General features: G+C 43.7%; 1 protein-coding gene across 1 annotated transcript in view; it reads right to left on the bottom strand.

Annotated features, from left to right (window-relative positions):
• Positions 1-25,733, bottom strand: part of LOC115459345 (SLAM family member 8-like) — a 42,626-nt gene extending 16,893 nt beyond the window's left edge. The window contains 3 exon segments of the mRNA XM_030189185.1: positions 10,871-11,044; positions 11,047-11,229; positions 25,716-25,733. Coding sequence (XP_030045045.1) covers positions 10,871-11,044; positions 11,047-11,229; positions 25,716-25,731 — 373 coding nt within the window. The 5' untranslated portion in view covers positions 25,732-25,733.
• Between the last annotated feature and the right edge of the window lie 392 nt (positions 25,734-26,125).

The raw sequence follows: 26,125 nt of genomic DNA, 5'->3' as shown, positions 1-26,125 counted from the left end.
GCAGCCCCTCCTTACCTCTCTACCCTCATCTCCCCTTACGTCCCTACCCGAAACCTCCGCTCACTGGTCAAATCCCTACTCTCAGTACCCTTCTCCACCACCGCCAACTCCAGGCTCCGCCCTTTCTGCCTTGCCTCACCCTATGCTTGGAATAAACTCCCTGAGCCCATACGCCAAGCCCCCTCCCTGCCCATCTTCAAAACCTTACTCAAAGCCCACCTCTTCAATGTCACCTTCGGCACATAACCATTATACCTCCATTCAGGATATCTAGACTGCCCCAACTTGACATTTCGTCCGTTAGATTGTAAGCTCCTTTGAGCAGGGACTATCCTTCTTTGTTAAACTGTACAGCGCTGCGTAACCCTAGTAGCGCTTTAAAAATGTTAAGTAGTAGTAGTAAGACCTTAGGAAGTTGGAAGATGGTATCCAAATGGCAGGTGAGATTTAATGTGGACAAGTGCAAAGTGATGCACATTGGGAAGAATAATCCAAATCATAGTTATTTGATGCTAGTTTCCATCCTAGGAGTCAGCGCCCAAGAAAAAGATCTAGGTACCATCATGGACAATACATTGAAATCATCTGCCGAGTGTGTGTTGGTGGCCAGAAAATCAAACAGAATGATAGGAATTATTAGGAAAGGGATAGAAAATAAGACAAAGAATATTATAATGATTCTGTATCGCTCCGTGGTGCGACCACACCTTGACTATTGTTTTCAATTCTGGTCACCGTATCTCAAAAAAGATGTGGTGGAATTAGAAAAGGTTCAAAGAAGAGCAACCAAAATGATAAAGGGGATGGAACTCCTCTCGTATGAGGAAAGGCTAAAGAGGTTAGGGCTCTTCAGCTGGAAAAGAGACGGCTGAGAGGGGATATGATAGAGGTGTATAAAATACTCAGAACGGGTAAATATGAATTGCTTTTTACTCTTTGAAAAAGTACAAAGACTAGGGGACACTCAATGGAGTTGCATGGTACTATTTCTACAACGAATAGGAGAAAATATTTTTTCACTCAATGAATAGTTAAGCTCTGGAACTCATTACCAGAGGATGTGGTATCAGCGGATAGTGTATCTGGGTTTAAAAAAAAGGTTCGGACAAGTTGCTGGAGGAAAAGTCCATAGTCTGCTATTGAGATAGACATGGGGAAATTCACTGTTTGTTCCTGAGATAGGTAGCATGAATCTTGCTACTATCTGGGATTTTGTCAGGTACTTGTGACCTGAATTGGCCACTGTTGGAAAAAGGATACTGGACGAGATGAACCATTGGTCTAACTCAGTATGACTATTCTTATGTTCTTATATTACTCCAGTATGAACCCTGTCAACTATCGGTGACCCTTCCTCAGTCCTTTGTTTGGCCAATGCTGAACAAAAGTATTTGTTTAACAAAAATCCTTTTCCCTGGTTCCTCTTTCCACCTCTACCTTTCCTCCTTTCATAAAAACTGAAAAGGGTCTCGCCACCTCACCTTCCTTCTCTCTTCCCTTTCTTAATCTCTGTATATTACTAATTGTATCTGATATCCTGGAATGACTATGTCATAACAAAACTCTGTAAGCCACATTGAGCCTGAAATAGGTGGGAAAATGTGGGATACAAATGCAATAAATAAATAAATAAAAATCTTAGTATCTTTTCTTCCACTCTCACCTTCACCATCCTGACTACCTTCCTTGTTTCTTTCAGCTTTCCCAGATAGTCTGTCCAAACCCTTTGTTAATCTTTTTACCCTGAGTTTTTTTCAGCTACCTGTTTAGATAACTATATCAGTCTCTTTTTTTTCTCTTATTTACTTTCCTAACAATTAAATTTTTTCCTTACTATTGCTTCTTTAGTTAAGTTCACTGGTCTCTTTCACAAAGAACTTCTCACCCTGCTGCTGGCTCTTTAAGACATGTACACCCTTCTTCACTGTAACAGTCAGTTTATGTATTTTAGTGAGTCCCACTCTTCCTTTGAGTTTACTTCAGACCACTTTGAAAACTGTGCTGTCCATGTGGCTGATAAGCAGGTTTCTTGCATTTTAAATGCTCCCACCTTCCCCCAACCAGCAAGTCTGAGTCTGCTCCTTGTTCAACAGATAAGCAGTTCCCCTGACATTAATCAGAAACAGAACAGGAACAGTTTCAGTTAGAATGATATTTTCCTCAGAACCACCATTGGTTCTTGTGGGTGTGAAGTGAAATGTCACAAAGAAAAGCCACAGAGGATTTAGTGTGTATGTGAAATGTCACAAAGAAAAGCCACAGGGGATGTAGTGTGTGTGTGTCTGTTTGCCTATATCTCTTTCCTTTTGACTTTTTGTGCTTGTGACAATTGTGGCCAGTGGATAACAAAGAGAGAATTTTATGTACAATATAAGCATTAGCAGAACATACTGCACACCCTTCCCCACCCAAAATACACACTCGGGGCCTGATGCACTAAAATGTTTGCAGTCTAAAGCAAATGTTAACTTATGGACTATTGAACAAAGGATCCCCCTTTGTGCATTGTGAATTGGTCACTGTTTGCAACTCAGCTGTCAAATACATTTGACAGCTCCCGATGCAGACCCGACCCCAACACCCCCGCCAAGGCACCCCAAGGAACAAATACCTGGACCACCAACCAAGGAGTCCCGAAGTAAGTGTATTAAGGTTAAGTGTACGTGAGGCTCAGGGCTGGTGTTAGACATTCAGGGGCCCATGGCAGAAACTATGGAGAGGGCCTGAAAGCTGGCCTTCTGCCTATGCCTCCTTCGGCTTGAGGCAGGCTTGGGGCCCCCTATGGTATGGGGCTCAGGGCAATTGCCCTGTTTGCCACCTCTTAACGATGGCCCTGGTGAGGCTTTTCGTATGTGGTTCTGACAGACAGAGAGAAATTCAAATGAATAGACTGGTAGAAATCCTGCCAGGAACGATGCCAATATTGGGTCAGGTGCATTTCATAATGGGGAGCTTTGAGGAAAGTTTCCACCACTGCCCATATATTCAACATGCAGCAGAGTCTTTCCTGCAACCCAAAAATGGGCACCACATCGGAACAAGCTTAGATCCTGCAAGATATCTGTGTCACTGTCACGTTTACAAAGCTGGAACCTAGGTTAGTGAGCCCTTGGGCCACTTCTGAGGGGCAGCAGCGGCAGGCAAAACCACCTCACACCAGAAGCAAGGCAGAACAAACGTACCGGCAAATCCAGGCAAGGTCTCTTAGGCGGGCAGCAAGAATAGTCCAGTAACAATCCGGGTCTAGGCAGGCAGCAGGCAGAAGAAAAGTCCAATAACAATCCGGGTCTAGGCAGGCGGCAGGCAGAAGAATAGTCCAGTAGACAAGCAGAGTCAAAGCCAGAATCAGGAAATCAGACTAGGCAGAAGTGCAGCACAGCACCAACAAACCAGGGACCTTAGACGCAATGCAAAGGCAAAGCAGAAATGTTCCAAGATGGCTGATAAACCCAGAAGCAGTTGGAACTCAGCTGCTGCAATCACCAGGCAGCTACGGGTGCTGTGCAGGCTCAAACAGCCTGGAAGATCCGGACCGGACTGGGCTGAAATCTGGCACGGGTGACGGTCCACAGCAGCCACCGGTTCTGGCCACCAGAGGGTGAGGTGAACACAGACGTAACAGTCACATCCTGATCCTTTTTTCACACTTCGAGAACAGTGACGCTCACACTGGTATCAAGAAGGTTAGATGTTCTTTTCTCCACGTTCTCAAGGTATTGTTAATAAAATCCAGCATTTGGACAAGACTTTCCTTAAGAGAACTAATAGCATTTTGCCATACAGGGACTCCTGAGGCAGGCCTGAACGGCCGAAACACGACTCGTGTCGAGTCCAGGTTTTTAAGAATAAACTCTTGCTGTGAACTTTTTCTGAGTCCAGTAGAAGTTTGTCTGGCATCAGCCATCTTGTCACCTTCGCTGTGTTCTTTTCTTGGGTTTTCCATTGCGGAGGTCCGCTTTCTTCTGTATTTGCTGTCCGACATCCTGATCCTTTGCAGCACCCATCCAGGGAAACAAAGAAAGAGAGCTAGGGTCCAACTTGGAAAGGGAGCAGAAGGGACTGAACCTGGCAGGGGTCAGTGGGGGAGGAAGATCAAGTTCAGGAAGGGGGTCAAACTAGTTGGGGAAGTGGTATTGCTGGGGGAGGGGGCTGAATCTGAGCAAGGACAAATCTGAGGGGAGAAGTCAGGCCTGGGGCACAAAGGAGCCTGGCCTTAAGGACAAGGGACTTCGCCACACAAACAAAATTACAAAAAAGACCGCACAATTTTAAAAAGAAAGAGAGCACAGAATTTAAAAAAAATTCTGTGCAGAATTTTAAACTTTGTGTGCAGAATGTGATCACAAAAGTGGAAGTAAGGATGAGGTTGGAAACTACAGGCCAGTTAGACTGACCTCTGTGGTAAGTAAATTCAGAGAATAGTAAAGTTTTTGGAATCCAATGGATTACAGGACCCAAGGCAACATGGTTTCACTAGAGGCAGGTCTTGTCAGTCAAATCCGATTAATTTTTTTATCTAGGTGACCAGAGAGTTGGATTGAGAGAGAGCGCTAGATGTGGTGTATTTAGATTTCAGCAAAGCCTTTGACACAGTTCTGCATAGATGACTAATAAATAAACTGAATACCCTAAAGTGACTGACTGGGTTAGGAAGAGGTTGAGTGGAAGGTGACAGAGGGTAGAGGTAAATGGAGTTCACTCTGAGAATAAGGATGTTACCAGTGGTGTGCCACAGGGATTGGTTCTTTTTTCAGTTCTTTCCAAAATTTCATACATGATATTGCAGACAAGCTGCCCGGAAAGGTTTGTCCTTTTATGGATGATGCCAAAATGTACAACACACTGGGATTAACAGTGGTTTTCTCCAGGTCTATTTGGCTAATAAATGCTTATGAACTTTTCTTCAAGAACTTGAAAAACCTCCTTTTAAATCTATGTTTGGTTTCTTAAACTTCATCCTCCAAACAAATTAGTTTTATGGAGTATCTTTTAATCCTAGGAAAGGCTCCACCACTTACAGTTCTATAAACCTCTATCATATCCCCTTCTCCAAGCTGAAGAGTCATAACCTCTTTAACCCCTCCTCACAGGGGAGTCGTTCTATCCCCTTTATCATTTTTGTCACTTTTCTCTGTATCTTCCATTCCGCTTTATCTTTTTTGACAGGTGTGACCACATCCCACAGGAAGAGTTTCCACTGCTATCTTTTAAAGGGGCAACATGGTTCGGTAAAAGCCACTTAGCCTAGAATGGGTGGCAGAGCTGGTGGTTGGGAGGCAGGGCTAGTGCTGGGCAGACTTATACGGTCTGTGCTGGGGCTGGTGGTTCGGAGGCGGGACTAGTGCTGGGCAGACTTATACGGTCTGTGCCAGAGCCAGTGGTGGGAGCAGACTTATAGGGTCTGTGCCAGAGCTGGTGGTTGGGAGGCAGGGATAGGGCTGGCCAGACTTATACAGTCTGTGCACTGAAGAGGACAGTACAAATAAAAAAGTAGCACATATGAATTTATCTTCTTGGGCAGACTGGATGGACCGTGCAGGTCTTTTTCTGCCATCATCTACTATGTTTACCTTACCCCTGTCCTCTAAAAACTTCTTTGCTGGTTCCTTGTGCAATATAAAGTCAGCACACTCATCTGCTCCATCCTGCTGACAGATTAATGTATAAAAGAGAAAAAAGGAGATTGTAACTATATCAACCACTGTGCAAAAAACCTTGCCAGTCTATGTTCAGCTGACACCAACTCTCAATGGCTAAATTAGACCTGGAGATTCAATGCCAAGCCACGTCCACACATCGGCATTGTATATCTGACTCTCATTGGGCATGTCCTGGCCATGGGGAGTTAGGCAGGTCCCAGCCAATATTTGGCCTGGACCTGCATAAGGGAATATCAGATCCACCCCTTCTGTCCCAGCAAGAGGCCCCCCCCCCCCAAAACGTGTCCATACCCTGTCCCAGGCACTCCCTCTAACAGAAGTAACTCCCCCAACATATCCTGACGCCATACATGGACACCCCATCCGTGTGCCAGTAGGCCCCTCCACCGAGTCCACCTTAAGTTCCGTGGTGGCCCAGTGGTGATCAGGGCAGGAGCTTCCCCAGCTCACTTAAATTGTTTTGAATATTGGGTCCTCAACTGTCCATTTGGTCTCTTCCGCATTTTATAAATTACAGTTTATTTGACGCTGAAGAGTGTATCTGTCTGCAGATGGTTTTACATTCTCTGCAGCTTATGTGTCTAGATTCTTGCAAGCAGTTTACCTTGCTCTGCTGGTATATGTTGTTCAGGCTCTGCAGCTGGTTTGAAATGCTGCTGCTCACTTCCTTACTCAATGCAGATCATGTCCATGTGCCACAGCCATGGCCGTGCCTCCGTGTCCCGACTCACCTTTTCTTACGGTGGTCAGGCTGAACAGCAGACGTCTTCCTGGCACTACGTTCCTCCTGCACAGATGCCTCTGCCTGTTTCCCAAGCTTCACTCCAGAAATTATCCAAGCCTCACTCAGAGTTGCCAGATTACGAAACGTTTTCCAGCCAAATTTGTGGCCAAAAGTAGCCCCCCAAAACACCTAAATATTTATATGAATATCAATGTTTGATATAAATAAGGTCAATAATAATAATAATCAGGTTGATATGAATATTAATATGGTCTATATGAATATTGATATTGTAATCATCGTAATCAGCAGCATAATCAGCCATATCTGGGTGACCAGAGTGTTGAATTGAGGGAGAGCGCTAGATGTGGTGTATTTAGATTTTAGCAAAGCCTTTGACACAGTTCTGCATAGATGACTAATGAATGAACTGAATACCCTAAAGTGACTGACTGGGTTAGGAACTGGTTGAGTGGAAGGTGACAGAGGGTCAAGAAAGATGTTAAATGCACCCAGGTTTCAACCTAATTAATGCTTTAAAAAAACTGTACTTATAAATAATAAGTCTGATTGTTAAGCACTTGATTCTCATAACACGATGCCTGTTTTGGTAGCCCTTTACTAAGTAAAAACATCTTTGAACGAATATAGATGGAATCCCTATATCCAGCCCCTCAAAATGGCACAATGATTTCAGATTTACAATTTAGAACCGAGTATTACTCTGATGAAACTAATACTTCCTTTTTCTGTGTACATCCACGTGCTGTACAAGCCGGCAATAGTATGTGTGAAAATATTAGCGAGATCAAATAAAAGTGCTACCAACAATAAAGAACAACGTGGACAGAGCCACTGGTCCGGACTCAGAGCGAGAGCCTGCACTAAAAAACAATCCCAGAGGGTGGAAGAATGAGCCCCGACTGCATTAGCATTTTGTACACAAAGGAGTGTCCGTACTCCCCATTTAAAATGTGCCCTATGTAATATCACCCCCTCACAAACCCCACCTGGGCTGCATCAATCAGGTTCGGGAGTACATGTGCCAATCTATTAGCTAGAATTTTGGCATATAACTTTATATTAGCGTTTAAAAGAGATATGGGTTGATATGAGCTTGGGTCCTTTGGATCTTTGTTTGATTATAACAACACAATTATCTGAGCCGTCTTTAAGGAGTCCAGAAGGGTCCCCTGAAGTTAAACAAAAAAAAGCAAGGGGACTTTACCCACTCATAAAACTGTTTATAGAACTCCACACGATATCCATCTGGCCCTGGGGCCTTATGTAGTGCATTTTGCTACAGAGCCAGCAATAGGTCTCCTTTATCGGTGCCACATAGACAAATTCATAGAACCATCGAAAACGATCCACTATATCTGTGTCTGAACCAAGTATTCCCCCTCCCTGGTCTCGCAATTTGAGAATCTGAGACGGTCCCTTCCTTTCCTTAACTAAACGTGCAAGCAGTTGTCCAGCTCTATTACCATATCTAAGTAGTTGGTATTTGTAATACAGCTATAATTTGACTGCTCGTTGATGTAAAAGTTCATTCAGCTCTCTCTGGGATGTCAATAAAGCTGCTTTCTGCATGTCAGTGGGAGTTGTTCCATATTTAATTCTATGACATCATATCAATTTTTTTAGTCTAAGTATTTCTCTCTAATTCTCCTAGTATGGGCGGTGGGGGACACAGACACACACCCCCACCCCATTCCTCACATAGCTGTCTTTGGTGTCGCTATTTTTTGGGCTGCTTTTGGGCATGAGTTGTGCTGGAAATAACCCTCTAAGATTTTGATAATTAAACTCAACAATTGTGATCATCTCAGTACCACCAATCCCAGAATAATCCTGTAAAAACATGACTGGATATTATCAGGATTATTTTCTAAGGGGCCATTTTACAAAGCGGCAGTAAGACACGTGCGGGCTTACCGCAGGCCAATATGGAGCTCCTGCTGGCCCAACTCAGGTGCCAGCGGTAGCTCCAGCCCTAGCGGGCGCCATTTCCCATGCTAGGTAAAATAGGGCACTATTTTCTAGTGTGGCGGTTACCTGGCGGTAATTAGGCAGTAGTTATCAGCGGGTTAGCGCAGAAGCCCTTACCACCACATCAGTGGGTGATGGTTGGTAAGTGCTCCACCTCGCGTGGCCATGTGGTAAGAGCAATCTTACCGCATGACCATGTCTATTTTCAGTCTTTTTACCCATTGCGGTAAAAAGGGCTGCGGCGCATGGCAAAAACATCCCCTACTGCCAGTGCACAACCGTTTTTGCTGCAGCTTAGTAAAAAGGCCCCTAAAGTAGGTCCAAACATTTACATGTCTGTTATGTGCATAAATGTTTTGAACAGTTGAATATATGTGAATACAGGCATATCTGTCGTACAGCTGGAATAAACTTATGTGCCCACATTCTCATACGTAAGTACATACGTATGAGAATGTGGACTACTGCAACCTATTCCTCACTGGCCTCCCACTTAACCATCTACCCCCCTTCAATCCGTTCAGAACTCTGCTGCACGTCTTATATTCCGCCTGAACCGATATACTCATATCTCCCCTCTCCTCACGTCACTTCATTGGCTTCCGATCAGATATGGCATACAGTTCAAGCTTCTCCTTCTTACCTACAAATGCACTCAGTCTGCAGCCCCTCATTACCTCTCTACCCTCATCTCCCCTTACATTCCCGCCCGAAACCTCCGCTCACAGGACAAATTCCTCCTCTCAGTACCCTTCTCCACCACCGCCAACTCCAGGCTCCGCCCTTTCTGCCTCGCCTCACCCTATGCTTGGAACAAACTTCCTGCGCCCTTACGCCAAGCCCCCTCCCTACCCATCTTCAAATCCTTGCTCAAAGCCCACCTCTTCAATGTTGCTTTCGGCACCTAACCTTTATACCTTTCAGGAAATCTAGACTGCCCCAATTTGACTGCCCCCACTTGACTGACTGTACATTTGTCCATTATATTGTAAGCTCTTTGAGCAGGGACTGTCCTTCTATGTTAAATTGTACAGCGCTGCGTAACCCTAGTAGCGCTTTAGAAATGTTTAGTAGTAGTAGTAGTACATACGTGTATATATACCTGGTTATGCTGAGATTCTATAATGGAAAGTGTCTACCTTCCTTTATACAATTTGCCCCTATAGGCACACTGTTATAGCATCACCCCAATATTTAAATATTAACCATTATTTCGTAAATACAAGTGAGGGCAATTTCCAAAAATCATTTACACTGTGAAATGGGCTATTGTGAAAACTGCCCTCCCTCTCTGTACGTAAAGGTACCTGTTGATGGTTCCTTCAGTTTCTGCAGCTGTCTGGCCCTCCTCCTGTTTTGCTTTAACTGCAGCTGTAATTTGCCACTCCCCAGAAGCTGCCACCCTAGGCAATAGCCTAGTCTACCTGATGGTAAAGCCAGCCAGGGGGTGATGGTGGTTTGGTAAACAGGGCTTTAATGCTTTTGTTAACATCTTCAAAGTTTCCATATCTTATTTAAAGTGGCCTTGAACTAATACAATTATATTCATGCTTTTTTGCACTTTATGATACAGCGATGTGATAAATTATTTTGCATTTATATGGCTTATTTCATTCAAACAGCCACAATTAACAGATACCACGCAGCCACCGCCAGGGTTTATGCTTTGTAGTAGACTTCTGCCTGTGTGGCAAGTTCAGAAGCAGAGAGAAACTGCATTTATCTACTTTAATAAATCCCTGCAATCACTGTATATTCCTGCATCTGATGTCTGTGAATATTTGTCCCGTTAAGCAGGGCTGTGGAGTCCACCATAGTATTGACTCCAACTCCAGCTACAAAATAAAAAAGAACTTTATCATTTTACATCTCTCTCTCTGCCGTTTTACTAAAGGATTGCTGTGCAGCAACCCAGAACTACCGCCAGACCAACGTAGCCACCAGTGGTAGTTCCACCTCCAGCATGCACCATTTCCGGCGGTGCTGAAATAAAAAAAAAATAATTCAGTGCAAGGGGTTACCTGGCGGTAATCACTGCCCAGTTACCACCAGGGTAGTATGGGAGCCCTTTTTGCCACCTCAATGGGTGGCAGTAAGTTCTCCCCACCACATGGCCATTTCTTGGGGGGGGGGGGGGGGGCTGCAGTAACAAGGGCCTTGGCGTGCAGGAAAAATAGCCCCCACTGCTACCGCAGAGCCCTTTTTCCCGCAGCTTAGTAAAAGGAACCCTTAAAGCCTAATATCAACAGGAGCTGGAGTTGGGACAGTAGAAAAAGAGAGTTGGAGTCGAAGGTTTGGTGTACCGACTCCACGGCCCTGCTGATAAAGAGGAAGAAGGAAAAAGTGGGACCACCTTCTTAGCTATGGAAGAAAGTCTCTTGACCAGACAGCTGGCTTGCTTTGCTTAGGTTCCAAGACTGCTTGGGATTATGGGTTGTGCTTCAGTGAGGAAGAAAATTCAGCTAAAAATTATAGTTTGGAATAATGCACTTACCATAAACAGTGAGGTGAAAATCTTGTTTTACTAAATATCCTGTTGTAAGTGTTATCTGAGCTTCAAAGGTCCCCGTGTCCCTCATCTCCAGTCCATCAACCCTCAGGGTTGTCTCATTGTACATCTGTAGTCTCTGGTGAAATCTGGTACTAAAATTGAATTCATTAAATATTCTGTTTTGAATTGTCCAAGTCGTATGATTACTCCAGAAACAAAGCGCCATTCTATTTCAAGAATATGTTCTGGAGTCACATCCAGAGGGAGAAGGACAGATCCTCCCAGAATCCCATTCACCCAGCGAGGAGGAGGAGGAGGAGGAGGAGGAGGAGGAGGAGAATTCTGTGCTTGGATAATCACATCTGGAAGAAATGAAAGAAGCAGAACCTCAGAATTAGAGTAGCGGGTCAGTATCTGAGTAGTACCAAGAAATGGGCACAACCCATCATGATGGCCACATCACATTAACCAACTCTTTTCAGCTTAAACTCAGGCACCTATTCTGTTAGAAAAGCTGGACCCACAGGATCCTGTCACTGCTTATTGTGACTGCTCAGTGCAGAGGGTCAGTAGCTGGGTAAATCCTCAAAAATCTGGACTCTCTGCAGACTGTGATACCTTTTATTACACCTGCAGTGCAGCTGTAGGAGGTGAGCTCTCAAGACATGAGGCCTGGAAAATCCTTGAATCATCAGTGCCTTTAGATAATTTGTAGATTGGTTCAATAAAAGGGATTACGGCCTGCAGAGAATTCAGCCAAGACAGGTGAGAAATTTGAGAAGTTAACAAAATAAAGCTTCAATTTTCAAAAGCCCCTGAGTGGGTATAACTGAATAATTTTACCTGGTTATCTTTTAGCCAAAGTTCAGACACATCTAGATAGCTTTATTGGTGGATGAAAATTCTGTTGAGTTTAGCCAGACATGATTTAGGAAAGCCACTTGTGTGACCAGAGTTCTCCACATAAATTTAGTTGGTTAGCTCTGAAAATATTCGCTGTTCTGCCAAACTGAAACCAACTCCTTATGGGGACACCTTCCGAGATGCCCCCTTTTCTAACCCTCTGAATCTGTGAACCCTGCAATTCTATGCATAGAGATTTATCCAGTCAGGGAGGGGATATTTTTAACCAGAAGAGTTTAAGGATGAGAAACGCATCAGCCATCCAAAGGCCCATTTCCTGTTTATATTAATCCACACATTAGTTTTTCTGAGCTCTCCAGTACCGGAAAAGAAATGCTAAAACCTTATTCCTCCACATCCCGAAGAAACACAAAACAGAGACTGCAGGATTTGATTAGGAGTAAACAGGCTTAAAGAAACAATGTCTTCATGCATGTTGTTAAATGAAATCAGCCTTCAAGTTAGAAAGAAGACAAACCATTCCATCTAATAAATATCTTTGAACCCCTCACCCCCAAAGGAAGGGGTTTTCAGAAACAGAAGGAAAAGAAGAAATTCGTGGTCAAAGGGATTTTGAAAGCAGGGCAGCTCTCTGAGAGGCTGATGCTCAAAGGTTCAGTGGAGAATGTACTGTGAACTTAGTGCAAAACAATAGCCTTGACTGACTCAACCACTGACAAGAAAGTTGACATTAAAAAAAGAAGAAAACAAAAAAAAGCACATGGCCAACCTGCCCCAGCCCCAATATTAAATTAAAAAAATATTCCTGGGTGGTCTAATGACCCTCAGGCCCCCTCCCTCCCACCCACTCACACACAGAAATCCCTGGTAATGTAGTGGTCTCCCCCCCCCCCCCCCCCCCCCGTCCCATAATAAAAACTCCCTGGTAGCCTAGTGCTCCCCCCCCCCCCGGAGGCCCTCCCTGCCTCTGTAACTGAGAGGCAGGAGTGTCATCTTCAAAATGGCGGCACCTCATCCCTAGGATGCACTGGGCGGGGCCTATCTACCATATAAGGGAGAAACTCCCCCATATTATTCAAACAATCTGTGGGTCACAAGAAAAACACACACAGTTATTTAAAAAATAACAAAAAAATAAAAATAAAACAATAAATCAGCCTGAGACAAGCACTAAAAGAGAGAAAGAAAATTATAAAACTCAAATCATCACAACTGCCAAATAAAAATAAACACAACTGGTTTAGCCAAACAGTGTAGTCAAGCTTTCTTTTTGAAAATAGACCTCTTGAAGCAATTTTTTTGGACTCAAGCTACTAAAAAAACATAAAGTACAAATATTTTATTGTGTCCACGTTTACAAGTGTATATTTTTGATATTTTTTTTGAGTACCCTCAGATATATAACCCACTGTACTCAAAAAAATATGAAAAATATACACTTGTAAACGTGGACACAATAAAATATTTGTACTTTATGTTTTTTTAGTAGCTTGGGTCCTGGTTCTTATAATAACAGTATTGGATGTTACCAGTGATAACGATATATTTTTTGATTTCGTATTCTATTGGTGGACCACTATGTAAAACATTCAGGAATGATTCCTTCACTAGTCAAATCTGGTGGAACGAGGGAACACCTAACAAGGATTTTCCTTGAGATCTTAAATTTCTAGTTGGCCGATAAACACTTTGAGATAGCAACTGGTGCATATGATAGATAGGCACCTCCCGGTGCATCCCAGGATGCACTGCACAGGGCATGGTGCTGCCATTTTGAAGATGGTAGCACCTGAAGGCAAAAACGAGTGGATATTGCACCTGCCTCTTTTAGGTATGGGGTTGGGGGGCCTTAGGTTAAGGTTGTGGGATGGGTGGGGAACTAGAATACCAGGGAGATTTATAATGGGACTGGGAAAGGAGACCACTACTCTACCAGGGATTTCTGGGTGGGCCTGGGGGCCATTAGACCACCCAGGGGAGTGGGTCCAAGAAGGATGAGTCGGGGTCAGGATTGGCGGGCAGGAAGCAGTCCAGGACAGAGTGGTCGATTGGAGGGAGAGAAGGGGTGCTTGCTAGACATTTATTCCTCTCAACCAACCCTTCAACGCTACCCCGGACCTGGTGTAAAGTTTCCTGCGGTAACAACACACATAAGAAGCCTTATTTTCTTTTTGTGCATGGCTGGAAGGTGTATAATGACCGCATTAACTTGCATTTGAAATCAATTTTAAAGTGGTCTGTGGAAACAGCTTCAGCCCCCGTGCTCAAATCTTTTGTCATTTCCCACACAATAACGTGCACATAATTCCAGCATTAATCGCCTGTTAATGCAGGCGGTAGTTTTGAGCATCGGCCCCTGACTGAGGTAAATTGTCTGAGTGAGAAAGGAAAGCATCTAACCAGGGTTGCCAGGTGGAAAATTTTTTTCCCACCCAATCCAGCACAAAAACAGCCCAAAACCCGCCCAAACTCAAACCCCGCCCGACACCCCCACCCCCACGTCATCACCCCGCCCCCGCCGTCACCGGCCCCGCCTCCCCCGTCACCGGCCCCACCCAAAACGTCACTAACCCCGCCCCTCGCGGCCGAAAAAACCGGCCGAAAAACCGCGGAAAAGAAGAAAAAGAAGCCCAAAAAACCGCGACCCGCCGCGGGCAAAAATTTCCCGCAGCGGGTTGCGGAAAACCGCCCAATTGGGCGGGAAAACCGCCCACCTGGCAACACTGCATCTAACTGACATTCTACTCTGGCTGACAGCAGAGACTCTGAACAATAATATTTCGATACATTCGCTGAACAGAGCAGCATAGTGGGCTGGCTGGATATGTTAATTTTTCACTGTAAGGAAAGGCAGACTAAATAATCAACATTTACACATTTTGGGGATGATTAATTTTAAAGTTGATAAAGTTGGGGGTTAATGAAGCACACACACTAAGTAACGGTAACTGACGCTGATTATGGGGTCAGGAAAACTTCTCACCAGAATAGACCCATGATTTACCTGGGTTTCAGATTCAGACACAGAGATTCTGTCTAGGATATCCGGCTCTTGGCCTTTTGGCTGAGAGAGGGGCTCTCCTCTATTGGGGAAACCCTGGAACTGCAGCCCATATGCTCAGAGATAAGAGCTGTCGGCCTGGGAGGGAAGAGGACCCCTGGAGGCTTCTCCTGAAGATATCAGTAGAGCAGCCCTTGGGAGCAAGTTCAGGGTGGAAAACAGGTCATTGGGCATTCAATCGGTGCTTAAGGTCAAGAAGTGGAGCGGGCTCAGAGCAGGGAGGCCCTTGGGAACATGCTCAGGGCGAGGCAGAAGGCCTCTGGGGCACAGGCAATGACTGAAGCCAAGTGGCAGAACAGCTCTTGGGAACAGGCTCTGGGCAGAGCAGCTCTTGGGATCCAGATCAGGGCAAGACCTTTGGGTCACTGTCCTCAAGAAGAAAGGAAGGAAGAAGGACACAGTGCGTTACCTCAGGCTAGTGAAAAGGAGTACTGGGCTACAATAGATAAATTAAAGTCTTAATTGGCTGCTTTGCAATGCAAGCTTAATTCCCTAAAGGGAGGGACTCGCCTCATCAAGGGAGAGGGACAAACGGCAAAAACCCAGCCAACCCAAGAGTAATGTGGAACAGTCAAGAAGACAAGATAAGTAATATGACACTTAACAGATGTGAGAAGTTGGGACACCATCAGAGGGAATGTAGATCCCCACAGGCTGCACAAGATAAGGTTCAGACCTCTCCTAGTCCAAGAAACAAGGGAGAAACCCCAGGAGAGGGAGTGCCCCAGAGCTATGTATGTTGACAGATATGAGAGAATTTGAGGGGTATAAGTAATCACAGTTGTTCTTATGAAGAACATATAATTGTAACTGTGGAATTTCCACAGTAATTTCTTAGAAATTAGAAGATCTGAAGTTAGTATGTGGAGAAAATTGGGAATATTTTTCAGTTTGGTGACTCTCCAATGCTTTCATTTTGAAAGGCCTGATTAGAGTGTGCAAAGGGTGAAAACACCACATATGTCTTATATAAGACAACCTGTTCTGGAAAAGATCACTCCAGGTGACTTAGTTGATTGTCAGAAGAAACCTGGAGGATCTCATGCATGCAGGGATTATCTCAGAGTCCCACAGCCCTTTTGCTTCTCCCATTGTAGTTGTGAGGAAAAAGGATGGGTTAATGAGACTTTTTGTTGATTACTGCACCCTAATCTCCAGGACCACACCTGACTAGTACACTATCTCCCCGGACCCCACCTCCCTCCCCCCCCCCAAAAAAAATAGAAGATGCCCTTGATTCTCTAACTGGAAGTCAATCGTTTTCTGTTCTAGACCTGCGCAGTACGTACCATCAAATACCCATGAGTGAAGTGGCCAAAGAGAAAAGTACATTCGTATGTGTCCGGGGTTTTTATCAGTTTAATAGGCTCTCCCAGGGGGCTAAGCCAAAGACCAGGTGCAGTGGCAAAGCCAAAGACATAAGTACATAAGTAGTGCCATACTGGGAAAGACCAAAGGTCCATCTAGCCCAGCATCCTGTCACCAACAGTGGCCAATCCAGGTCAAGGGCACCTGGCACGCTCCCCAAACGTAAAAACATTCCAGACAAGTTATACCTAAAAATGCGGAATTTTTCCAAGTCCATTTAATAGCGATCTATGGACTTGTCCTTTAGGAATCTATCTAACCCCTTTTTAAACTCCGTCAAGCTAACCGCCCGTACCACGTTCTCCGGCAACGAATTCCAGAGTCTAATTACACGTTGGGTGAAGAAAAAGTTTCTCCGATTTGTTTTAAATTTACCACACTGTAGCTTCAACTCATGCCCTCTAGTCCTAGTATTCTTGGATAGCGTGAACAGTCGCTTCACATCCACCCGATCCATTCCACTCATTATTTTATACACTTCTATCATATCTCCCCTCAGCCGTCTCTTCTCCAAGCTGAAAAGCCCTAGCCTTCTCAGCCTCTCTTCATAGGAAAGTCGTCCCATCCCCACTATCATTTTCGTCGCCCTTCGCTGTACCTTTTCCAATTCTACTATATCTTTTTTGAGATACGGAGACCAGTACTGAACACAATACTCCAGGTGCGGTCGCACCATGGAGTGATACAACGGCATTATAACATCCGCACACCTGGACTCCATACCCTTCCTAATAACACCCAACATTCTATTCGCTTTCCTAGCCGCAGCAGCACACTGAGCAGAAGGTTTCAGCGTATCATCGACGACGACACCCAGATCCCTTTCTTGATCCGTAACTCCTAACGCGGAACCTTGCAAGACGTAGCTATAATTCGGGTTCCTCTTACCCACATGCATCACTTTGCACTTGTCAACATTGAACTTCATCTGCCACTTGCACGCCCATTCTCCCAGTCTCGCAAGGTCCTCCTGTAATCGTTCACATTCCTCCTGCGACTTGACGACCCTGAATAATTTTGTGTCATCGGCGAATTTAATTACCTCACTAGTTATTCCCATCTCTAGGTCATTTATAAATACATTAAAAAGCAACGGACCCAGCACAGACCCCTGCGGGACCCCACTAACTACCCTCCTCCACTGAGAATACTGGCCACGCAATCCTACTCTCTGCTTCCTATCTTTCAACCAGTTCTTAATCCATAATAATACCCTACCTCCGATTCCATGACTCTGCAATTTCTTCAGGAGTCTTTCGTGCGGCACTTTGTCAAACGCCTTCTGAAAATCCAGATATACAATATCAACCGGCTCCCCATTGTCCACATGTTTGCTTACCCCCTCAAAAAAATGCATTAGATTGGTGAGGCAAGACTTCCCTTCACTAAATCCGTGCTGACTTTGTCTCATCAGTCCATGTTTTTGTATATGCTCTGCAATTTTATTCTTAATAATAGCCTCCACCATCTTGCCCGGCACCGACGTCAGACTCACCGGTCTATAATTTCCCGGATCTCCTCTAGAACCCTTCTTAAAAATCGGAGTAACATTGGCTACCCTCCAGTCTTCCGGTACTACACTCGATTTTAGGGACAGATTGCATATTTCTAACAGTAGCTCCGCAAGTTCATTTTTTAGTTCTATTAATACTCTGGGATGAATACCATCAGGTCCCGGTGATTTACTACTCTTCAGCTTGCTGAACTGACCCATTACATCCTCCAAGGTTACAGAGAATTTGTTTAGTTTCTCCGACTCCCCCGCTTCAAATATTCTTTCCGGCACCGGTGTCCCCCCCAAATCCTCCTCGGTGAAGACCGAAGCAAAGAATTCATTTAATTTCTCCACTACGGCTTTGTCCTCCTTGATCGCCCCTTTAACACCATTTTCGTCCAGCGGCCCAACCGACTCTTTGGCCGGTTTCCTGCTTTTAATGTATCTAAAAAAATTTTTACTATGTATTTTTGCTTCCAACGCTAATTTCTTCTCAAAGTCCTTTTTTGCCCTCCTTATCTCCGCTTTGCATTTGGCTTGGCATTCCTTATGATCTATCCTGTTACTTTCAGTTGGTTCTCTTCTCCAAATCTGTGTGCATGGTTCTATATTCCTGGCAACTTCTTTTCATAAGTAAACTCCTCACATTATATTATTGGACATGGTCTTCCCTCCCCTATTCTAGAAATAATGGGGCTAAGATAAAGTCACAAGACAGTATTTTGGGAGAGCCACTAAAAGTCCCTGCCTGTAATTAACAGAACACTGTGGTTTCTTATCGAACATTCAGCAGCAGAGGCAGGATTAGAACTTAAGTACATAAGTACATAAGTACATAAGTACATAAGTAGTGCCATACTGGGAAAGACCAAAGGTCCATCTAGCCCAGCATCCTGTCACCGACAGTGGCCAATCCAGGTCAAGGGCACCTGGCACGCTCCCCAAACTTAAGTGCAGAGAGGTAAAATGGCCGTCACTCTGCTTAACATTCCATTTCAAAGATGGCAGCCTTCAGTGTAATATGCCTTAACAACATACTGTGCATGTGGGTTCAGTAATGGCTGAGAGAGATATGTGTCCCCTGTTTTTTATTTATTTGTTACATTTTTACCCCACATTTTCCCACCTATTTGCAGGCTCAATGTGGTTTACATAATACCGTAAAGGCGTTCACCAGTCGGTTGATAACAAATACAAGGTTGTATTGTGGTCAAATGAGGTAGGTGCATAGGCGCCCCGTATAAGAGGCTTGGGGAGGCTAAGCCTCCCCAGCCCAATCGTCGACTTCCGCTTGTGGTGCAGCCCACCCTCCCGCCCGGCGTATTTTCATCTTTTATTTCCGTGGCAGCGACGTCAATGAAGAAAAAGACTACAGGCTCGCCGCCAGCTTCTCCCTTCTCCCTGCTCTCGCGGAAACAGGAAATGCATCACGGGACACTGTGTGCAGAGAGAAGGGAGAAGCTGGTGGTGAGCCTGTAGTCTTTTTCTTCATTGACGTCGCTGCCACGGAGCGTATGGAGGTAAGCTCCGCCCCCTTTAGCCTCCCCAAACAGTTGGGCTACCGACCGTCTATGGGTAGGTGTGTGTCAGGAACCTTGAAAGTCGAAGGGGATGAAAATTGTATATTGTCCATTACGATCATTGGTTGTGCTGTGTTGCTGGGTGTTGGGATTTATGTTACCAACAAAAACTACTGTTTGTTATCCCCGATGTACCATGCTGATCTTCCATCCCAATACCGGGAAGGCCGTTAAGGGGGCAAGGGATGGAATGATTCAGGGCAGTCAGTTTTAGGGGGCAATTGTACATGTGGACACCTCCTTTTAGGCTTCCGATGCCGTGCTGGCATTAAAAAAAAAAAAAAACATGCTGACCGCTGGCTTTGAAAACTGACTCTACAGTATACTTCACCCATAATGAAGTTGTACTTGTTACCAGTAAAGTTTTTGTTTTAAGATTTAAACTTTAGTGCCACACCCTTCTTAATGGGAGGATTAAATATTTTTTTAAATGATAGACCACCTCCCCGATCCATTAGAGCACCTGAAGAAGTGTGTGTGCTTGAAACACATTGTTCAGGCACACACATAGTTCTGCGCTATCATCCCTGGACCAGTGACGCAGGTCAACTGGCATGATAGCGCAGAACTCACTGCAAGCCAGACTGTTCAAGATGAGAAACAGATCATTTTCTTGTTCTTTGCCAGAGCTATCCACTCACTTCCAGAGGTTTAACACTTCCTGAGAGATCATGGTTTTGAGCGGACACCAATTAAACTCTTGGCTATTTGAACAGGGGTGTGACATACATTTTCTGAAGAGTGTGCAATTTTCTCATTGATTTATCTTCATGGAGATAATACTTTGCATCATTATAGGATTCTTTTTTAATTTTTTTAATTTAATAATTTCAAATTACATTTCCAAGAATACACTTGAATAGGAAAGTGTTATAACTTCACAATCTCTAAGAAAAAGAAAAATAATAAGTAGGTAATCATCATTAATAAGTGATAACACTTAAGTCCTCATTACTAGGATTCCAAGATTTAAATAGGAGAAAAAGGAAAAAAAACACCAAGAAAATAAGGCATACAGCAAAGCTATTTCAGAGCTATCCTCATTGAACTCCAATAGCATTTTTTGAAGCCACAAATGCTGACAATTGGCTCGGGCACTTTCTCATCTTTTTCTCTGTTGAATATTCATCTCTGAGAGGGTCTTTTACAAAGGCACGCTTGCGGTTTTAGTGCGCGCTGACTAGCATACGCTAAACACTAGTGCTCCTTTATAAGAAGTTAGTGTTGTCAAAGTAAGGTCTTTTCACAACTAATGTATGCATCCTTGGAATATTCATTCACTATTTCAGTTGCATTTCACTTATGTCTGCTAACAAGCTTTAGCTAAGAAAGGACCCCAACATCTCCTACTTGCTGACATGTGAAGGTGTAAACCCTTATTCATTAATCACCACCAAACAGCATTTTTATAATTTTTCCCAACAAACAGCCTACTTGTAACACTTACCCCTTTTTACACCCATCTGAAAATTAATCTGAGCACACACAGGTGATAGTAGCAATTGAAAGATGGAAGTCTAGAAATAGACATATTTGTCATTTCAAAGAACTGAACACTGACAGCTCTGTTAGACATTTTGAGCGATGAATGTCATAGGTGCAATCATAGTTTTGCAAACTCAACATATTTGTAATTATTTGGCAAGAATGTTCTCTTCATCCAGATAGTAGTTGCCACTGAGAGAGGAACAAAGCAAAACATCTTTCAAATGGTACAGGTTTTTCCTGCAGGCCTTCGGCACCTAACCTCTACACCTCTACCCAGGAAATCTAGACTGCCCAACTTGACATTTCATTCTTTAGATTGTAAGCTCATTTGAGCAGGGACCGTCCTTCTTTGTTTATTTTGTACAGCGCTGCGTAACCCTAGTAGCGCTCTAGAAATGTTAAGTAGTAGTAGTAGTAACACATATTTAAGGGAATTATAATTCACAATGCATTTGCATGGGAACTTTAAATAAAATGTTCCTCCTAGATGTAAAACGGCTGGTTTTAATAAAAGGAATTGCTTCCTCTTTCTTTGAGTATCCCTGGCAACATCAGGAAACAATAATACTTTATGTCCCCAAAATAATTTTGCTTTATGTCGGAAGAAAAGTCTAAATAACCACTGCTTGTCTGGTAGCAGAGCTACAACTGCAACCAAAGTTGCTGTCATTGTCTGCTCTGTAATTGATGTTTCAATAAAGTCTGTTATATTCAAGGATGGTTGTGGTTCTTGTGCAACTTTTTCTTTCTGTGGAATATAATAGGACTGAATAAGTGGAAGAACATTAGATTCCGGTATTTCCAAAATCTCTTTCATATATCTTTTGAGCACATCTAGTGGACTAATCAAATTCACCATTGGAAAGTTCACAAATTTTAAACTGTCTCTGCGCATGTAATTGGAGGATTCTTATTTATAATTATAAGATTTTTTAATAAGTACATTCATTTTTGTCATACGATTAAACCTGAATGGCGGGGAATCCCCTGCTGAGATGTCGGTGACCACTAGAAAAGAAGATCTCTTAGGTCCTCTGTTGACATGAACCCACCACCGCAGAATTGAGAACCAGGTTCGGGCAATATTCAAGGCTTGTTACTGAGAAGCTTTATGCTGGAAAAAAAGCAAACTGTCCTTAGGGAAAGGCAAGGTCAAAACAGACTCATGTCAGGAGCTAAGGGACACCAAGGAATCAAGGCAAACAGAGTAGGAAGAAGAACACAAGGCAGACAGGAACTGAAACAGAGATCTGGGAGAAGAAGTGGTAACCAGGAACCATAACAAGAATGACAAAAGGACGACAGATGGTGGGGAACAAATGTCCTAATCACTCTGGGTTAATTAGAACACAGACAGCAGTAAACTGACTGGTAGGCAATCCCTCAGGCCTGTGATAGCATGTATGAGCCTGTAAGACAGCCTGTAAAGAAGACAGTCTGAAACAGCTTCACAACCAAAAACAATCTCTTTTATTCAGGATAACTTTATTTATATAAAACTATCTGGGAACTGGGGGGGGAGTGGAGGAGTGGCCTAGTGGTTAGGGTGGTGGACTTTGGTCCTGGGGAACTGAGGAACTGAGTTCGATTCCCGCTTCAGGCACAGGCAGCTCCTTGTGACTCTGGGCAAGTCACTTAACCCTCCATTGCCCCATGTAAGCCGCATTGAGCCTGCCATGAGTGGGAAAGCGCGGGGTACAAATGTAACAAAAAAAACAAAAACTATATGGAACCTTAGAGTTTATCCTGTCTCCAAATGTCAGCCTTGAAAGAAGAGATCAACAAACTCAAGAAGGAATTAGCTACAATTAAAGAAGCATCCAGGATTACTCATTTCCCAGCTAATTTATCACCACCACTGCCTCAGAGAATGAAACATCAGAGGAATAGACGGGTCACAGTAGGCTCTGGTAGACTAAGATCTGTGACACAGAAACACTCGCCCTCCCAAGCTTTGCCCCTGTCAAATTCTTTTGCAGTGTTGCATCATTACGATGGTGAAAAAAGAAGTACTGTGGAGAACCAGAGGCAATGAAAGCAGCACAACCCAAGAAACATCCCCCAAATAATGACAGAATGGTGAAAAGCAGAAAATTCTTACTGCACGGAGACTCCATTATCAGAAGCATTAACTTAGGAACACAGTTCAAGGGTTCCCAACCTAGTAAAATGTCTTCCAGGATCTTCAGCTACAAGATGTACAGACCAAATACTGAAAGTGATCCGAGAAGAGAGCAAGGCTTCAAATGCTGATGTTGTAATTCACCTGGGGACCTGGCCAACAAGTTTACAGCACAGAGAGCGTTCCAGAAGCTTGGGGAGGGACTGAAATCTTTGCTTCGAACTGTGGCTTTTTCTGAAGTAATTCCTACATGGGGGAGGGGAGAGGAAAGATTACGCAAAACAGAGGAATTCAGTAGGTGGCTTGAGTCTTGGTGTAAAGAAGAAGGTTTTAGATGCATAGGAGCATGGGTTAATACGTGGAAAAATAACAGGCTGTACTGTAATGATGGGCTATATCTTTCTGTGATGGGAAAAAGGATCCTTGGGGAGAAATTCAGACAATATGTTTGTAGACATTTAAACTAGAGGGTGGGGGTGACAAAAGGAAACAAGGGATTTCGGAAAGTCAACCCCAGAATAAACATGATGGCAGAGGGAAAGGTCATGTAAATATAGTAAACCACCTAAACTCACTAAGCACATGGAAAGCTATGTGCACAAATGCTCGTAGTCTAAGTAAAAAGGTTCAAGACTTGCAAGCCCTGATGTCTGAAGAAAACTTGGATATTGTTGCTATTACGGAGAAGTGGTTCAACGATTCCCATGAATGGGATGTGACCGAACCGGGCTATAATCTTTTTAGGAAGGATAGAGAGGGCCGAAGAGGTGGAAGAGTGGCTCTGTATGTGAGAGACAATATCAGAGCGGCTGAAATGCGGGGAACCTGGGGAAAGGAAGAAGCTTTATGGATCATCCTGGAAAGAGAAGATAGAACCTGTATCCACACGGGGGTTATCTATAGACCTCCTGCGCAAATGGAGTAGTTAGTTAGACAAGGATCTGATAGAAGATATTCAAAAGATTGGTAGGAATGATGGAACACTGATTTTAATTGCACTATTGCAAAAGGATGAAGTCGTCCTGCAGCAAAGGCACTAGTCCCATCATTGATAGTGAACTGACCACCTAAAGATAAGTGATTTCATTTACTTATTATCAATGTTATAACGAACTGTGGCCCAAGAGTGTGGCCTTATATGATAGGTGGCAGGCAGGGTCAGTGCTATGATGGTTTGATGCTGCTGGCTGACTCCATAACATATGGTATATGGCACATTAGCAATTTCTGAGCACTGCATATTAAAAAATAAAAAAATATTGGATAGTGCATACAAGATAGGAGCATACACTGGTGGAACTTTTGTTATTATAGTTAAAATTTGATGCCAAGAAGTGTAGAGTGATGCACTTGGGGTGCAGAAACCCGAAAGAGAGATACCGAATAGGAGGGGAGAGATTAGTAAGCTTGACTCAGGAGAAAGACCTTGGGGGTGTTGGTGTCTGAGGATCTGAAGGTGAAGAAACAATGTGACAAGGCGATGGCCATGGCCAGAAGGACGCTAGGCTGCGTAGAAAGGGGCACAACCAGCAGAAGGAAGGAGGTGTTGATGCCCCTCTACAAGTCGTTGGTGAGGCCCCACTTGGAGTATTGTGTTCAGTTTTGGAGGCCGTATCTCGCTGAAGATGTAAAAAGACTGGAAGCGGTGCAAAGAAAAGCTACGAAAATGGTATGGGATTTGCGTTGCAAACTGTACGAGAAGAGACTTGCCGACCTGAACGTGTATACCTTGGAGGAAAGGAGAAACAGGGGTGACATGATACAGACATTCAAATATTTGAAAGGTATTAATCCGCAAATGAACCTTTTTCAGAGACGGGAAGGCGGTAGAACTAGAGGACGTGAATTGAGGTTGAAGGGGGGCAGACTCAGGACTAATGTCAAGAAGTATTTTTTCATGGAGAGGGTGGTGGATATGTGGAATGCCCTCCCGCGGGAGGTGGTGGAGATGAAAACGGTAATGGAATTCAAGCATGCGTGGGATAAACACAAAGGAATCCTGTTTATAAGGAATGGTTCCGTGGAATCTTAGCGGCGATTGGGTGGAGACACCAGTAATTGGGAACCAAAGTGGGAGCTGGGCAGACTTCTAAGGTCTATGCCCTGATCATGACTGAATAGATAGGGATGGGCTGGAGTGTAAATTTTAAGGGGCTGCAATGTTAGCTTCAGAACTTAGTACAAGAACAGTGCTGGGCAGACTTCTACAGTCTGTGGCCTGGAAAAAGCAAGGACAAATCAAACTCAGGTATACATATAAAGTATCACATACCATGTAAATGAGTTTATCTTGTTGGGCAGACTGGATGGACCATACAGGTCTTTATCTGCCGTCATGTACTATGTTACTACTATATATACCACCTACACGTTAATGAAAACAATCTAAGTGGTTCACAAATGAAATCGCTATTCAAAACCTTCCTTTTCCCATCCTCCTTAAAAAAAACTTTATCAACAGCTTACGAAGCCTGTCTTACCTTGCAGACAAACAACTGAAGAGCTACAAAAGATGCTTTGAAAATACTGGGTGGAGGTATAATCTGGAGGCTGTTTCTCCTTGCTCTAGGGCCTCTCTGAATTACCCATCCCAGCTCTCTTTTTAAAAACAATAATCATTATTTAAATGGGAGGAAGAATATGTAACATAACAATTGTCCCATTCATTTCTGTGAAACTATGTTATAACCCCACACTAGCCCAGGCCTGTCCCTGCTGTTGATCCTTTCCAATCCTCCACTCTTCCCAAGCCCTCCTTTATTCCAGTTTCTCAATTGGTTGAGAGGTGTGGTAGCTGTGTTAGTCCACTCTTAAAGGTTATCAATACAAATCAAACAAAATAAAACATGGAAAAGAAAATAAGATGATACCTTTTTTATTGGACATAACTTAATACATTTCTTGATTAGCTTTTGAAGGTTGCCCTTCGTCAGATCGGAAATAAGCAAATGTGGTAGCAGATAGTATATATAAGAGAAACATCAAAGCATTACTTTGACAGTCTGACAGAGTGGGAGGGTGGGGGTGTGCATGGGGACATCAAAGCATTTCATTGAAATTCTAACAGGATGGGTGTTGGTAGGTGAGAGGAGGGTAATAAACAGAGAAATAAACAGAGAAATACAGCTTTATGGTTTATAATGGGTTAGAAAACCCAGATCCTTATTAAGTCCTGTTTGTTGGGTGTCAAAATATTCAATCATTCTTATTTCAAAGGTCTTATGTTCCTGTATTGTTTTAAAATTACCTTTCAGTATTCTTACTGTGAAATCACTGGTGC

This window comes from Microcaecilia unicolor, unplaced genomic scaffold (assembly GCF_901765095.1).
Source record: "Microcaecilia unicolor unplaced genomic scaffold, aMicUni1.1, whole genome shotgun sequence".
Classification (NCBI taxonomy): Eukaryota; Metazoa; Chordata; class Amphibia; order Gymnophiona; family Siphonopidae; genus Microcaecilia; species Microcaecilia unicolor.
The sequence above is the reverse complement of the archived record's forward strand: the minus strand, read 5'-3'. Positions and strand labels throughout refer to the sequence as shown.